General features: G+C 35.2%; 2 protein-coding genes across 3 annotated transcripts; one reads left to right on the top strand and one right to left on the bottom strand.

Moving 5' to 3' along the window:
* Positions 1-8,877: 8,877 nt before the first annotated feature.
* On the top strand, positions 8,878-11,933 carry LOC121244639 (zinc finger protein SHOOT GRAVITROPISM 5-like). Of its 2 annotated transcripts, XM_041142799.1 has the most exons (4): positions 8,878-9,141; positions 9,325-9,478; positions 9,629-10,028; positions 10,894-11,933. In XM_041142799.1, the coding sequence occupies exons 2-4, from the start codon at positions 9,373-9,375 to the stop codon at positions 11,726-11,728; spliced, it is 1,341 nt and encodes a 446-aa protein (XP_040998733.1). In that variant the 5' UTR covers positions 8,878-9,141; positions 9,325-9,372; the 3' UTR covers positions 11,729-11,933. The 2 variants fall into 2 exon arrangements, with proteins under 2 accessions (XP_040998733.1, XP_040998732.1); XM_041142798.1 differs by having other exon boundaries at positions 8,878-9,478.
* Positions 11,934-13,671: 1,738 nt separating this feature from the next.
* Positions 13,672-16,794, bottom strand: LOC121244278. The gene is made up of 4 exons (XM_041142290.1): positions 16,722-16,794; positions 15,631-15,879; positions 14,615-15,514; positions 13,672-14,504 (listed from the first exon to the last, which is right to left on the bottom strand). Exons 1-4 carry the CDS (start codon positions 16,792-16,794, stop codon positions 13,672-13,674), a joined length of 2,055 nt encoding a protein of 684 aa, XP_040998224.1.
* Between the last annotated feature and the right edge of the window lie 667 nt (positions 16,795-17,461).

Raw genomic sequence — 17,461 nt, 5'->3', positions numbered from 1 at the left:
GGAGATCTTTTTGAGGAGGTTTACATGGTGCTGCCTCCTGGTTATGACAGCAAGGGAGAGACACGTGTTTGCAAGTTGCAAAAGTCACTTTATGGTTTGAAACAAGCTTCAAGGCAATGGTTTAATAAGCTATCCAATTTTCTTCTTGAAATTGGATTTATCAGTCAAAGAATGACTATTCCCTCTTCATTAGACAAACTGACAATACATTCTTAGCACTATTGGTGTGTGTTGGTAATGTTATAGTGGCTAGCAATAACCCACAACAAGTGATAGAAATAAAGGAGCTACTGCACACCAAATTCAGAATTAAAGACCTCGGCTTACTCAAATATTTTATTGGACTTGAAGTGGCTAGATCAGCCAAGGGGATCTCTATTTGTCAAAGGCATTACGCCTTAGATATTCTAAATGATACTAGATATCTCGGTGCAAAACCAGTCAAGCTTCCAATGATTTCTAACTTGAAGCTTAGACAATCAAATGCAATTTTTCTTGATGATCCAACAAGATACAAAAGATTGATAGGAAGGTTGTTGTACCTTACCACGACCAGACCAGAACAAATTTATCTTACTCAATCCAAGTTTTAAGTCAATTTATGGATAAATATACACAAAGTCATATGGATGAAGCTTATCAAGTGTTGAAATACATCAAATTAAGGAACACCAGGTTAAGGGATTTTCTTCCCTACTTCTTCATCATTGCATTTAAAAGCATATAGTGATTTAGATTGGGCATCTTGCCCTGACACACGACGTTCAGTCATTGGATATTGTGTTTTTCTCGTTGATTCCTTGATTTCATGGAAGTCAAAAAAGCAAACAACTATATCAAGGTCATCAACAGAGGTAGAGTATAGGGAACTTACATCTACAAGTTGTGAACTTGTTTGGTGATATCCTTGTTGAAAGATATTGATGTTAATTATAAACAACCAGCCTTGTTATTTTGTAATAGCTAAGCTGCCTTACATATAGCAGTCAATCCGGTATTCCACGAGAGAACAAAACATATAAAAATTGATTGCCATTTGGTGAGAGAAAAAATTCAGCTGGGCATCCTAAGAACACTGCATGTCTCATCCAAGCATCAAGTAGAAGATATCTTAACTAAAACTCTTGGAGTTGATCAATTCACTTATCACCTTTCCAAGATCGGAGTGCATAACATACACTCTCCATCTTGAGGGGGAGTGTTAGAAATAAGGGAGAGTGAGTTACGTGTAATCTAAAGTATATATAATCTAACAGTATTTTGTACAGCTGGCACATCACTTTCATTTCATTAGATAATTATAATAGTATAAATACAAAGTAAAATAGAAATAGTTGAATACTCTAGAATACATCAAGGAGTATATTTTTCTCCATTTTCCCTCAACTTTCTCTCTGCTTCCAGAATTTTCCTTTCTATTCTCTATTTCTTCACAGCTTTTGATGGCATATCTTATTTTATATATTTATGATCACAAATTAATATTGTTTTATATAGACACAGATGATCAGGATATGAAAGTTGTTAGCTAGTCAGTAAGTGTTCGCTCACGGGACCCTTAAAATGATAGGGAAGTAATGGGCTAGGTCAGGGTTGAACTGAGGACCTCATATTTTGGTGTAAAAAATATTAAATTTAGATATGTTTAGTTTGAAGAATGAGTATTCTTATTCTTAAGGAAATCATGCGCATGCATGCGCAATATTCATATTTCTCTAAAAGTAAGAATAGATATGTCTATTCTTTTGCTTGGTTGGAATCCATTATGTGTTTATTTGAATTATATAACTTCTCCAATATTCAAACTCCACTTAAGAAAAATCACCCAAATTATTAAAAAAAAAAAAAAAAAAAAAAAAAGAACCTAAGAAGCTATTACTTACTAATTATTTCAATGAAGAAACTGGCATGAGTAATTGACCATAAACAAAATTTCACGATCTATTCGAAGAGCCAAATTATTAAGATAATCTACTTCCATAAAAAGAGAATAAGTTCTCATATTATTAATCAGAGCATTTTCTTTCAAACCCCCTAGAATGAAGGGAAAGGATAAAAACCTTAATTGGTTTTCACAAATTCAACCAAAATAAAACAAATAATTATAAACTAATTAAAATAAGCTTAGATTACAATGAAAAGATCTTTCAATGGAGAAAATAAGAAAATAATTGAGCATGTTTAATATAAGATATATATATATATATTATAGAGTATGCAAATGCCGTACACTCATTTTGAAAAAAAAAAAAGTAAGTAAATATGCGTGAGATCCATATAAAGAAATTAATTTTGTAATAATGAACACCATTATTTTTTAAAAGAATACGCAACACTTGCAGAAACGCATAAATATATCTAATATTATTCTATATAATAATGGCATATATTATATTATATTATATAATTGGCGGGAGAGGGAGAGATTCTGTACCGTGTATGGTGTTTTGTTTGTTTCAGCCAATAAATACGAATAGAAACAAAAATGAAAATGGACAAAGGCATCGGGGAATAGTGTGACAAGGGGACCATTAATTATATGTCTCTGCCATTCCCCATAACCAAAATTATTTGGCTGGCAGAAAATATATACCATGGCCGCTAGCTTCCTTAGAAGACCGGCATATTTGCAATATTTGTAGGGTTATTATTCCCTATTCACTAATTCGGATGTGGTTAATATATAATTAGGTTATTTAACCTACCAAAAAGTACCGCAAAAGAAAAATGGCAATTTTATCTGCTCGATCAAATAGTATAATTTTGTAAGTAATGTGGATTGTGTGTTCTACGTATATTGATTTGAGAATAGAATAACTCATGCATACAATAATTACTATATCTATAATCGTTTAATAATGTCTGATCATCTAATATTGTTTCTGAATTTTGGAAAAGAATTTTGATATTTATAAAACTATTTTACAATTTATTTTAATTTATAGTCAATTCAATCAGTAGTGTTATATCGTTAGTAATGACAATTTTTTTTTTAATTTTAATTTTAGATTTTACATAAATTACATATATAGTTAATTTTAGAATCTTTTTAACTAGATATATATGTCTTTCAATTGAAACCTATATATAAATTATATAAGAAAGTATTAAAAACAAGAGTTATTTGCATAATACTTGTTTTATACATGGAATATCTCTTTTAATTCTGATAATTTAAGGATTTTTGGATTAATGTAGTTTTTTTCCTAAAGAAATTGTATAGTTTTAAGATAAATTTTTAAAATAACTAGTTTATTCACTTAAAATATATTTTTAAATATATTGCTTTTCTTGTAGTATATCCCTCTTAAATTCTAAAAGTAGGAGCAATTAATTCATCATGATCATTTACAACCAAAAAACAAGTTGTCTCTATGCAGTGCCATTAATTAATTCCCCATCACAATGACATGAGTTTTAACAAAAAAAAAAAAAAAAAACTGATTACCATAAAAAGTCAAATTACAAGCAATTAATGCAGAAAATTTAGGATCCTGCAAACCTAAACTCTCGACAAAACATGAGTCACTAATTAATGTCACTCTTCCCATGTCACACGTTCGAGAAAATATTTGCGATTGGCCAATTAATTAGCATATATCAACACATTAAAAGGTCGCTAAAAGTCTTAATTTCAGATTTTTTTTAAAGATGAGTTTGTGATTTCATGGCAAAAGTTTAAAGTATTTGCATGTTGTGAGGGCTTCAATTTCTTCATTTTGCTAAAACTCCAAATTTCTTGCATGTTGTGCATATTTTATATAGAATAATTCTACTTTACCCTCTCATTTTATCCCTTTTATTTTGACCGCTCATGTATTTATTTATTTATTTATTTTAATTTTTACTTACCGATTAAAGAAGTGACAATTAGTGTATTGATTTTTTTTTTATCTTTTAAAAATGTTTAAAGATGTTAAAAAATATGAAATGAAAAAATTAAAATGGATGAGTTTTGCCTAGGCGGCACACGCCTAACAGTCTTTGCTGAGTGGCAGCCTAGCATTACTCTTTTATATATGAGTATTGCTATGCCATGTACTTATAATTTTACATACAAGACTCAATTTATGAGTTTTCTTTTTAAATTCAAATTTTCAATTTCAAATTTTATAATTAATTTTCAGTATATCAATAGCTGACATGTCAACACGTATTATTATATATGTAAGTAAAAGTTGTAAATACAAGTAACATTTTCTTTTATATATTACTTCTTATATAGCTAGAGGCCATTAATTCTCGACTCATGATGATTGTCAAAGCTTTCCATTTTTATAAACGCAACTTTAAGGGACTTGATGTGGTAGTACTTGTCACCTTCTTAGCCATTATTCTCACCCCCAAAAACCGTACGGAGGGAGATGTTTGAACAGAAACAATGAGGGTTGTCTGCGCCCTTTGTAAAAAGAACAATGATTTACAAAGGAAATTAAAGAGAAAAAAAAAGGAAAAAAAAAAAAAAAAAAAGCAAAGCTGCCTAACTAAGTAGGTATTTGTTTAATATGTAGGAAGAATATTGGGGGGATGATGGGAGTTGGATTCTCAAACACATGCAACATCTTGAGAGACTGTCCTATGCAATCATCTTCCCCAATTGTTGTCGTCGTCTGTCCCGAATCTAATCATACTTCGTTAAGACTTCAAATTACAACTTTTGTATATATATTATAGCAATTAACTCAACCTAACTACATCAAAACCAATCAAACCGGCCAACATCTCTTAAAAATACTTTCTCTTTTTCCTCTCTCTCTCTCTCTCTCCTAACATGCATGCATGAGAGATTATTCATGGGTTAATGACGGATTATATATAGTAATAATTAGTTATCTTTTTATGCATATATGGGACCTCTTGGGTTTCATCTTAATTAATCCAAATATAGATAGATAGCTAAGGGTGGTGAAAATTATGTATGTATATGCAGGTAGGGTCTGATTGATAGTAATGGAGGTCCTACTTCTTTTTGAACCCGACAGCCACCAAACAGGAGTTCTCTCTCTTATTAGATTCTTCTGTGACTTGAGGAATAATGATATCATGTTACAGCCATGCATCATGGACTTGATCTCATGAGTGCATGATCAGAATTTCGATTGATCATGATCTTAATTAATTTAAGCCATATATATATATATATATGTATGTGAGTACGATAATACATCCATCAAATGCATCATCATGTTAAACGTGGTTTTTGCAGCAAAGAGTTTAAACAAATGGGTCAGAAATGCAGGGAATTTGTACAAGCAGAGTCCCATATTTCTTTATATGTGTATCATGTATGACGGTGTGTGTATGTTTGTGTGTGTGTGTGTGTGTATATATATATATATATATATATATATATATATGTATGGTACTGATGACTGCCATATATGCAATGATGCGAAGGACGTTGAATGCTAGCTGCATGCCTTGATGTGCAAGCAGCCTCGCAGAGAAGGGTCTGATCTGACTTAAAAAATCATTATGTGTTTCTATAATTTCATGATGCTCTTGAAACTTGAAGTTCAAATAAATATTCATTGCAAAACAGAAAGGGACAATTCAGAAGTACTGAGATGTAGGAAATAAAATAAAATAAATAAAATAAAATTATTAATCAATTATGAACTTGAGCACGCAAGAATGACCACTTATAATTAATTATTAAGATTCTTTTTTGTTAAGATTTTTTTAGATTTTGCAGTTTGTTTTCTAAGCTTCTTCTAGTTTATTTCTTTACAACATGATATATCAGTACTAGTCCAACTCTAATATATCATTTGTGTGCATGTGGCCGCTCGACAAGCGTCATGTGTTGTAGTCAATAGATCATTATTATGATGAATAATCGATCTAGAAGAATTATTTTTCTTCAAAGCCTTGATTTATATTTATATTTTTTCATTAATTTTTCCAAAACTATCCTCTAATTAACTGTGGTAAAATTAAAGAGAATTAGTAACATAATTAAAAGATTGTAATATAAAATTAGTTAATTTTCAGGAGCTCAATATCATTCACCATGCAGTTATTGTGTTTGTACAAATGATCTTCAAGACACCCTTTTATAAGTGTAAGAGAATAAGAAATATGAAAGATTGATACATCAATGAGCTAGAATTCTAAAAGATGAAATCTAAATGGTCATCTACCAAATTAGTTTGTGTATGCGTTTAATTTATCGATCTATATATAATAAGTTCTACGCACGGATATTTAATTCTACTAACAAGTTGGATTAAGATTATATATAACTGCAAAAGTAACTATTTCATACTTGAAGAACACCCGACTAAATAGGAGAGATGTGGACACAAAACAGCAAAATCAAATTTGCTTTCTAACTTTCTACTTTTATTTGTCACTCGTTAGTACATTGTCACACAATTCTATATATATATATATATATATATATATATATATATATATATATATTTTAATTTCACGATGAACATGTGCCCTACCTAATTATTAAGAACCTTGGTTTTTACTTTCAGCTCATCAAGGAATTGCCTTTTGACTATAATTAGGCTAAGATTAGATGGTTGTAGGAGCCATTTTTTTAGGAACCCTACCCTCGATAGAGAACTTCTTTCTCAATGTCTTCCTCCATGGGTAGTTGGCCTTTACCAAACCACATTTCCTTTTGTGTACTTTGTAATTGTGTTAATCATTCTATGAATAGTATTATTATTTACAAACATTCCTTAACATTTGTATTAGCTCCATCGATCATTAATATAACATCTAATTCTTATATATATATATATGTTTTAATTTTGATTGAAATCAATGATATTATACACGCACGATACAAAATAAAGCAAGAACTATCCTCATTTGGCATGTGACAATAATGATTGTTATGGCTTGATAAGAATAGATCGACCCAACATTTTTTCTCCAACTCGATTAAGGCATGGTTTGGTTTCACAAACTTTTCAAACCATCTCATCCCATGTCGTTTCATCTAAACATCCAAACACAAATATTTTTCAATTTAAAAATTCAATTTTTTATCTAATCATTACAACTTTTCCAAACTTTCAAATAAAACATAAAAAATAATTTAACTTTTTCAAATCCAAAAGCAAAAATTATATTAAAAAATTATATATATTCTAACCCTCTTAACTTTATAATTTTTATATTCAACTTTTTTCTCTCTCATTTCTTAACATTTCATAAAACATCTTAACTCAAATCATTTCACTATTATTTACAAATTATCTCACTGTTATTCATATATTTCTCATCACATCTCATCTGTGTAACCAAACGAGAGGCCTAAGCCTCTCTGGTTTGCTCCCTCAAGTTCAAAATCATCAAGTTGAGTGTGTTGATAAACACAACTGTAAATGCTCAAGACACGAGAGAATTGCACTAAACGAAAAACATTGAGGGCAAAGGTAAGTAATTATTGTTCATGCACAATTCACAACAGTGCATGAACAGTAGCTTATTTTGCCCTTCATATGTTCATTTCTATGCAATTCTCTTGTGTATGTGTCAAGTGTTAAGATATAAAATTAATAATAATTTTTTTTTTCATCAACTTAAATTTTCAGAACAAATGATAATTTCACATGAAGATCCTAAACAGGACACACACATATTGAACTCAATTAACATTGGAGTAGAATCGAAGATCAATGGGAAGCCAAAAGGACTAAAAGAAAAGAAGTTACGACGTAGAAATCGTTTATCATGTTTGTTTTTATTGAGAAAGATATTCGAAACTACTTAGTCCGACTAATCCCTTGGGCACAAGTAATCCCCCTTATCAAGGCTCAATTTCCATCCAAGCTCTTAGGCCTTAACCTAAACTAGTTACAAAAAAATTATTTATTTGTGACGAGTTATTTTTAAAGAAAATGATTATTTTCTGTTAAAATGAGTCTATTTTTATCATAAATAGTCATTATCGTCGCAAATAATCTATTATAAATTTTTATTTTTCTTGTAGTATATATACTAAGTGAGATCAATCAAGTGAGGTCTCAAATACCGACCAATACTATGCGTGCGAGATGCTTATCAAAGCTCAATCAACCACTTGCTAATTCCCTTTAAGGGTTATATCATGATTAATTCAATCTTGACCTTTCTTCTAGACCTCATAATCCTTATAATAAATGGAGACACATGGTGAGATCGACGTCCTTATAGCTCTTGTTTGTTTGTGCAATTGATTGGCAAATGTTGGTTTCACTACAAGTCAATAGCTCTATCGGCCTCTTTGAGTGATCGGTCTCTTTGAGTTATCGATCACTAATGGCCGCCGGTTGGAAGACTAGAATATTTAGAGTAGGTACTCAGCCCTAGGGACAATATAGTCAACTCGACACCTTCACTTTGAAAAGACAATCGTGCCACTTTATCTAGCTATAAAGCTACCTTCCTCACCCCAACTCCCTAACCTTAAAAAAGAACCCAAAAAAAAAAAACAAAAAAAAGAAAAAAAACATCACTGCTGTGCTGATGCAACTAGTTTACCATAAAGTAAGCATCTTTTGCACAGAGAATTATGAATTGATTGACCACTATACCCTTGAGGGTGACTTTACATCCACAGTTTTGCCTTTTAGAAAGGCTGCTTCAAATTTAATTAATCAGTCTGCACATAATAAGTTCCGGAGTAAGGGGTACTTCGGTCAGCATAGATGTTTATCTCCCTCGTTGTTTTGGAAGATCTTTTAATTAGAAGATGAGTTTCCAAAACGGTGTTGTGTTTGGGAGAGGGAGACTGAGACAAGAATAGGAAGCTTACGTGTACAGTACTGTACAACGGACCGCGGTCTCCCTGTATGTTTTTTCTTTTTGCATGCAAAGCTTTTTTTTTTTTTTTTTTTTTTTTTTTAACTGTTCGATGAATTATGAGAGTGGTTTTGTTTCTTTGTGAGGGATGATTTTTTTTTTTTTCTTCTGGAGCCCATTTGCTTGCTGCTTGTGGGATCAAGTTTAAAGCAGCATCGTGATTGGCTCACGTCCTCTCTCTCTCTCTTCTGAAGAAGCTTAATAAGGAGATGAGATGACTCTACGAGAATACCTGTCGAAGATGAGGGTTGGAAGAAAGAAGGCCGGGAACAGAGAAAGCTGAATGAAAAGGCTGAAAGTTTTAAAAAGCTAAGTTTATAAAAGAAAGCTGAGGTAACCGAAAGGGAGGAGCTTTTTTTTTTCTTCCTCTACGTCCTAGCTAGCTAGGGAAGGCTTTTTGCTGTATCTTCTCTCTCTCTCTCTCTCGCGGCTCTAACCCCAATCTCAAGCTGCTTTAGTTTCTTACAAATTATTAAGCTTTATATAGAAAGTGAGGGTGATTGGTTTCCTTCTTAGGGTTATATTATTGAAGGTAATCGCAGAAAGAGTGAGAATTCACCACCCATGTTAGGCAATAATTCTTCCTCTGTCGTTCCTTCTTCTGAGCCATTTTCTTGCTTGGAAAACGGTAATAACAACAAGAGGAAAAGAAGGCCCGCAGGAACTCCAGGTATAGAATAATTCGTTCCTTACTTGGGAGCCCTTTTTTTTTTTTGCTTTCTTTTTTTTTTTTTTTTTTTTTTTTTTTTTGTTTATTATGATGGTTTTCCTCTTGGTTCTAAATTTTGGATATGGTTATGTGTGAAATTCATTTCAATAGATCCAGATGCAGAAGTGGTTTCTCTCTCACCCAAAACACTATTGGAATCGGATCGCTATGTCTGCGAGATCTGCAACCAGGGATTTCAGAGAGACCAGAACCTTCAGATGCACCGGCGAAGGCACAAGGTGCCATGGAAGTTGCTAAAGAGAGAGAATCCAGTGGTGAGGAAGCGAGTATTCGTGTGCCCAGAGCCAAGCTGCCTGCATCATGATCCCCGCCATGCTCTGGGTGATCTTGTTGGGATAAAGAAGCATTTCAGGAGGAAGCACAGCAATCAAAAGCAATGGGTCTGTGATAAATGCTCTAAAGGTTATGCAGTTCAATCAGATTACAAAGCCCACCTCAAAACCTGTGGCACCAGAGGCCATTCTTGTGATTGCGGTCGTGTTTTCTCAAGGTTTTTCTCCAATCTCCAAACACATGTTTCTTAATTACCTTCAGGTGTTTGTTGAAATAATACTCATTCCTTCACAAAAAAAGTTATCCAAATTCGTTTGCTTTATATTATGATCATTCTCTTACAACAAAATCAATTCGATCTGAATTGGATTTTGGGTTTTCTGGGTAATATTTTTTGCTGCCTTCTTCTCATTCCATATTTGGATATAAAATTTATCATTTCGAAAACAGGATATCATCATCAACTGAACCGACTTTCATCAATCCCATTAGTGATCTTGGGTTTGACTCAAAAAGGAAAAACTATTTATTCAGAAAAGCTTTGATTTGACTGATGGAACCTTAATCCAGTTTTAACAACCGTTGTGGAAGTTGGAACACATTTCCCAAAGATCAGTTTCCCTTCGTCCCACACAGCTAGCTGTTGGTTTCAAATCCTTCAGGCAGCCAAGATCCCAACAGTAGCTCTTTTGTAACTATTTGCTTTAATTATACACTGTTGTATCCTCCCTTTTCTTCTCTCTAAGCAAACATTGTAGTTCTCCGGTGGGTGATATGGACCATAGGGAATATATTATAAATAGTTAACGTGGTTTTGCACCATTATTTAATTGATATGCATATATACCATTTCAATACGAGTCAATTCTTTGTCAAAGCATTTATTTATGTATATTTTTCTTGTTTGTTATTCTCTAGTATGCTAATGCTCCCTTGATCTCTTCCTCCCACGCTTTTAATGCCCGTCTTCATCACTCAATACTTTTAGAAAATAAAAATCCTTCGAATCATTCCATGCACTTCTTTTGCTGCTACGTGTAGAGTCACAGAAAATAGTTTAATGGTTCTTTTGTCTTTTACAGGGTGGAGAGTTTCATTGAACACCAAGATGCTTGCAGTATGGGACATCTCCGGCCGGAATCAGTACAAGCAGTACTACAGCCGGCATGCTTGTCTCGGACGGCTTCAAGTCCGAGCCCATCCAGCGAGACCAATTTTAGCACAGGTCCTTGGCCAACTTTAGTTGTGCCAAAGCCAAAACCACCAGACACGACATTCTTGAACCCTACTGCAGGAGGGAACTCATCCAGGAATATGGCAAGCTACCACAATCTGGAGCTTCAGCTCTCGACCACCTCGAATCCCAATGTCGATTCCTCGGTTTCCCCTAAAAGAGATCATGACACTCATTCTACCCAACTTCAGCTCTCAATTGGGTCATGTGAATTTGGAGAGAAGAATGAATCAAACATCGCTAATAGAAACTCACCCAAGGAGCTGAGCATTAAAAGTGATCAGAAATCTGTAGTGGCTGCGTCAAGGCTCAAAGAACAAGCACGCGAGCAGTTAAAGCTTGCCATTGCCGAGAAGGCTCATGCCGAGGAGGCTAGACAACAAGCAAAGCGCCAGATTGAACTAGCAAAGCAGGAATTTGAGAATGCAAAGAGACTTAGGCAACAGGCGCAGGCTGAACTAGATAAGGCTCAGACTCTGAAAGACCATGCAATCAAACAGATTAATTCGGCAATTCTTCAAATAACTTGCCATGCCTGCAAGATGCAATTTCATGCACTGACAACTGTGCCTTCCGATGATAATTCTCTGGTACTGAGTTACATGTCGTCCGCCATAACCACAGAAGGTGAAGTAGTAGAGATCGACAATCGAACTGATCATGCAAAATCAGCTAAACCTTAAGATCTCTCTCTCTCTCCCTCTCTTTCTGTCAACGCTTTTTTTTACCCTTAATATTCTGTCTACCAATATACGAAGTGAGTTGTTGTGGCCATATTAGGTTTTGATTAGAAGAGTGATCATGTATCTTGCAATTCATGTTGTGGTTTTAATTTGTTCATAATTAATTTGGTAAATGCGGACTATTATAATGGATTTTGGTTATAAACTTTTTCCCACAATAATATATAATATATATAAATATATATATATATATATATATATATATCATGATATAGGTTTCATTTGTCATTTAGTTGATCTTAATCTCATGCATGCATGTCTTCATCAGCTAGTTTAATTAACTCACTGAAATTATTTCATTCATGAATGAGCTCAGAAACTCTTATAACTTTTTAAAACAAAAATAAGTTGATGCAGTATTTATTACTCATCATCATAGAATGTCTTATTATTACAAGTACTCCATAATCATATATTTGTATTAATATAACATTATGCTGATAATTACTGGAATTTTCTGGACGTTAACTTTAGCTGTTGTTAGATTGTCTTGGGACTATAGAGAGAGAGAGAGAGAGAGAGAGAGAGAGAGAAGGGGGGGGGGGGGGGGGGTGTTTGCCGGCCAAGGCGGTAACATGATGGAGATGACCCTAGCTCTTGCAAAAACATTAAAGAACTGTACTGAGAATAATAATAACTCAGTAGCTTGAGAGAGAGAGGGTGGGGAATCGGATAGTACTCCTTTTTCTCACTATTATAAGGTTCTGGACACTTATAAATGTGAATAAAAAGCAGCATGTTTTTCAGTGCCACTGTTGTAAGGGACTTTAAAGACAGGCTCAGTCGTCCCTATCAAACAACAAAAATGCAAGCGTCTCCCTTGCACATCTTAGACACAAACAAGGAAACCCTTATCTGTGTTTTTTTTCGCACCTCTCACACTCATCACATAAGAATCAGCGCCCGTGGCAGTGCGTGCAGCAAGCGCAGGAGCACAGCAACTTTTTCCAAATATGCAGAGACCATTCAAAGCTTTTGGAGTTGGAAGGGGGAAAATGGCATTGTGCTCGTGAAACTGGATGTGGGTTGGTGTCATCTTTCATTGCTATAACCAAAACAAAAAGAGGAACAAGCAGCCACAGTCATGACTCATGAGCATGTTAAAAGGACCTTTCTTTCTTTGCTTTTTTCTTGGACCATGTGCACTCTCTTTTTACCTTCAATGTTACTGCTAGGAGCCTCCTACCTTTTTTTTTTTATCTGACACATGCATGCTGTACATTTACTATTTATATCTTCCTTTATTTATTAAGTAGTAAAGAGATTCTATACATATACAAGGAGCTGAGCTGTATGAAGAACCTTAGCCTATTGATGGGCTTTGCGAGTTGATATTATATAAGAGACCCGATCGACCACCTTTTAAGCCCAGAAAACAAAAAGGAAAGTGAAAGGAGTTTAGAGAGAGAGAGAGTCCTGAAGCCCATTAGTAAAAAGGGAAGTTTCATTTTGAAACTTAATTTTCATTCCATTCCATGTAGGGGTGTAAGATTTTTCGCATGAATCGAAAAAATCGACCGAACGATTAAGGAATCAGTTGGTCTCAATTTAAGAAAGTATGGAAATTTGATTTTCAGTCCGATCTTAGGATGAGATTTTTTCACCCCAACCAGACTGGACCAACATAATTTAATATATAAAATTTTAAATAATTTTTATATGATATTTTATAATTTTTTTAGCAGTTATATAAATTAAAAGTAAGTAATATATAATTTTTATCGAACTAATTATTTATGTTTAGATTATACAAGATATTAAGGGTTAAGAATTCTTTTTTCTTTTTTTGAATTCAAACCTGCATTGTATTACTAATCATTCTGGACATTACAATTTTTGTCATGCATTACTGCATTACAAATTACATAAGGCCCCTCCTCAATCTATATTTTTTCCTCACCTAGCTCCAATACATATTTAGCTAACATATGGGCCACTTTATTCCCATCTTTTGGCACAAACCTTATATTCCAATCCCTTTTTGCTTTAAAAACTTGCTTGATATCTTCAGTAATATGCCCCATACATGATTGGTCTTCCACCTCTCTATTTATCCCATTGATGACCACTACTGCATCTCCTTCGAAAGTCACCCTTGATAGGGCTAGCTTATTACAGATTTCTAAGGCTTTCCATAATGCCCAGCTTTCTGCTATAGCAGGGTGATCAACATGGTTTCTGACATCACAAACAGACACAAGTACTTCCCCTTCCTCATCTCTAATGACAATTCCCATACCCATTCTCTTAGCCTCCATGTCGAGAGCAGCATCCCAATTAGCCTTTACCTTAAAAACACCTGGTTTTTTCCATTTCTTCTGCATTACATTATAATCAGCAGTATCAACAGTAGTAGCAGATCCCTCTTGGCTTATCTGTGCTAATTTATAATCTTCCAGCCCCTCACCAGCCATTTGTAAAAGTTTGCTTGGGTTATAGAATTGGTTCTCAAAAACTACCTTATTTCTTCTCAACCAGATTCTATGCATTATGGTAGCAACCCATTCCATCTCCCCTTTCTGTAGTCTGTTCATCAGCTTAGACCATAGTTCCAGAAAGTCCACTTCCTCTGTGGCACACTTATGTACTGGACTGCTAGGCTTTGCCCACACATCTACTGAAGAAGGGCAGCTCCAAAGTATATGAATTACAGTCTCCTCATCTCTTCCACATATTGGACACAGTGGATTTTGACCACTGCTGGCACCTCCATTCCCTATACAAATTTCCACACTGCTTCATCTTTGCCTCCACTTGATGCTTCCCCTCTATCTCTTCTTTTCATACTCACTGCCATATGGTAAGCACTCCTAACACTAAAGTTACCATATTTTGTATATCCCCAATACCTCACATTAGAGGACCCCCTTCTGCTCAAAGGAATTCGAACAATGACTTCAGCTTCTTCTGGTTTGAACAACCCTCTAATGAGATCTTCATCCCATGAGTTAGTAGATGGCACAATCAGCTTGTTTACCTTCATATCTTCCCAAAATCTCTTCATAGGGGATTGCACACACTTTGAAATAGGGGTAGGCAACCACTTCTCCCCCCAAATCCCTATGTTATTCCCATTCCCAACCCTCCATTGTAAGCCTTCCTTTAATAAGTCCCTAGCTGACAGCACACTTCTCCATATATAAGAGGGATTTATACCCAATTTAGCTTTTAGGAATTCTGAGTTCTTGAAGTATTTATCCCTATACACCTGAGCAACAAGAGAAGAGGAATTTTTAATCATACGCCAACCTTGTTTAGCCAACATAGCTGCATTAAAGCACTCTACATCCCTAAACCCCATCCCCCCTCTTGCTTTTTGCACACCCAGTCTCTCCCAACTCCACCAGTGAATTTTCTTTGAGTTTTCCTTATGACCCCACCAAAACTTTGAGTACAAAGAATTCAACTCCTTGCACAATGAAATTGGCAATTTGAAAACACCCATAGTATAGGATGGAATGGCCTGTAGGACTGCTTTGATGAGAACCTCTTTACCAGCTAGTGATAAGAAGCTATTTTTCCAGCTTTTTATTTTTTTCCACACCTTCTCTTTAACTCCTCTAAAAGTTTTGTACTTTGACCTACCCACCATGGCAGGAAGGCCCAAGTATTTTTCATAGCTGCCACAGACTACACCACCAGCTTCAAAAAGGATCATTTTCTTTTCTGTTTCTTCAGTGTTGGAGCTGAAAAACAAAGAGGATTTTTCCTTGTTTAAAACTTGGCCTGAAGCCACCTCATATTTCTGTAAAAAATATGGCTCAATCTCCTCCATTCATCCCCTCTTGCTCTTCCAAACAACACACAATCATCTACAAAAAGAAGATGGTTGCCTCTCACACCTCCTTTAGCCACTGCAACCCCCATGATTTCCCCTTTCTGATCAGCGTAATTGAGCAAGGAGCTCAAACCCTCAGCACACAAAATGAAAAGATAGGGAGAAATTGGATCTCCTTGCCTCAATCCCCTAGTAGGAATCACCTTACCTCCAGGTTTACCATTCAAAAGAACAGAGTAAGTCACTGAGCTAACACAGCTCATCACAAGCTTGATCCAATTCTCATTAAACCCCAACTTCCTCAAGACAGCTTCTAAAAATTTTCATTCAATCCTGTCATAAGCCTTTGACATGTCCAACTTTAGTGCCATACTCCCATGCTTACTTTTCAGCTTGGTCTTCATAGTGTGTAACACTTCATAAGCTACCATAACATTTTCAGAAATGAGTTGTAACACCCTGTATTTTAGTATATTTTTACTGAATGATTATTCTTATATATTCAAAAATTTATTCTCTTATTTTAAAATTGGTGGATTTTTAGTGGGTTTATTTTATGATTTGTAAAATTTGCGAAAATTAAATTTGATATGTTTCCTTAATATTTATTATTGTGATGCATTTAAATTGTTCTTTATTTTAAATTATTTGATTGTTGGATTTAATTATTTTATTTTCATTGTATCATTACGTTTAAATTATTTTAATTCAGATACTGTTTTGAAATCATTTTCGTTAGATCATTTTCTGTGACCCAAGATGTGAGGACTGTACCTCATTTCTTTCCCTCTATTTTTCCCTTTCCTCTTTATTCTTTTCTTATTTTCCTTTCTTTCTTTTTCTTTCTTTCTCTGCCTTCTCCCGCGCGACCTGCTCTCCCTCTCTCCCCTGCGTTCGCGTCGTTCGTCCACCAGCCGTCGTCGTGCGCCACTGTTCGGCGACACTGCTCGTCCCACCTCCTTCCCCACACTCCGGCGATCTCCCCCACCCCGGATTCCCTTCCCCAGCTCTCTCTCTCTCCCCGCTGGCTGTGTCAAACCCATACGGGTTGTAGATTTTCTGCACCGCCGTGCACCTCACCGCCCCTTCCTCCTCCTCCTCCACCTACCGGCGGCCATTCCCTTCCATTCCCAGCTCCTCCCTCGCCGCCATTACCTCCCTCGCACAATGCAAAGCCGCAGCACCCTTTGAGCTCCCGCGCCGCCGCCGCACCACCTCTGGCCACCATCTTTTCACCACTTCATCCTTGACCTCCTAGCAACCCAATGGACCCAACCCCAACTCCGATCCGTCACCGGTGAAGCACATCCAACCCCATTTTCGATTTGGATATTTTTGGCCTAAAACCATCATTTGCGCCGCCACCCACGGCAAACCATCACCACCATTGGCTTCATCGACCTCTCTAAGCCCTACCCTATCAATTTTGGATCTTGGTTTGTCTCCGTTCAAAAGTGAGTTTTTGAGACCCACGACCACAGTGCATTTTGCATTGTTCTGCAGTTGTGTTGCCACTTCTTGCAGCTCCATGATCCTTCGGAAATTATAATATAGCACTGTAAGTATTTTTCCAAAGAACTTTCATGATTTAAATATATTTTTGCATTAACTCATATTATTGTGATTTGGTTGGACATGCCGGACTGAGTCCAAGGAGTTCGGGGGTCGGATGGATTATGGACGAAGTTGTTGTGTGTTTGGTTTGCATTGTTGGTTATTGTTATGGCGTTGTTCATGTACATGACATATTGCACGCATGATCATGTTTGTAAATGAAACTGGGTTTTCGTGTACATACATTCATGTTCATGAGTTTGTTTGAAAATTGGATTTTCATGTGAAATGATTCTGAGTGTGCTTGAAACGACTGGATTGACTGGTTTGAGAAAAAGGAA

This window comes from Juglans microcarpa x Juglans regia, chromosome 8S (genome assembly GCF_004785595.1).
Source record: "Juglans microcarpa x Juglans regia isolate MS1-56 chromosome 8S, Jm3101_v1.0, whole genome shotgun sequence".
NCBI lineage: Eukaryota > Viridiplantae > Streptophyta > Magnoliopsida > Fagales > Juglandaceae > Juglans > Juglans microcarpa x Juglans regia.
This window is presented reverse-complemented; position numbering and strand designations above follow the sequence as displayed.

Coding starts and splice junctions, on each gene's coding strand:
- LOC121244639 (XM_041142799.1), top strand. CDS start 9,373: ATGTTAGGCAATAATTCTTCCTCTGTCGTTCCTTCTTCTGAGCCATTT. Junction 9,479..9,628: donor AAGGCCCGCAGGAACTCCAG/GTATAGAATAAT, acceptor TCATTTCAATAG/ATCCAGATGCAGAAGTGGTT. Junction 10,029..10,893: donor TGCGGTCGTGTTTTCTCAAG/GTTTTTCTCCAA, acceptor TGTCTTTTACAG/GGTGGAGAGTTTCATTGAAC.
- LOC121244278 (XM_041142290.1), bottom strand. CDS start 16,794: ATGGTGGCCAGAGGTGGTGCGGCGGCGGCGCGGGAGCTCAAAGGGTGC. Junction 15,515..15,630: donor GGTTGCAGTGGCTAAAGGAG/GTGTGAGAGGCA, acceptor AGGTGGCTTCAG/GCCAAGTTTTAAACAAGGAA. Junction 14,505..14,614: donor TTGGGGATATACAAAATATG/GTAACTTTAGTG, acceptor AAATTTGTATAG/GGAATGGAGGTGCCAGCAGT.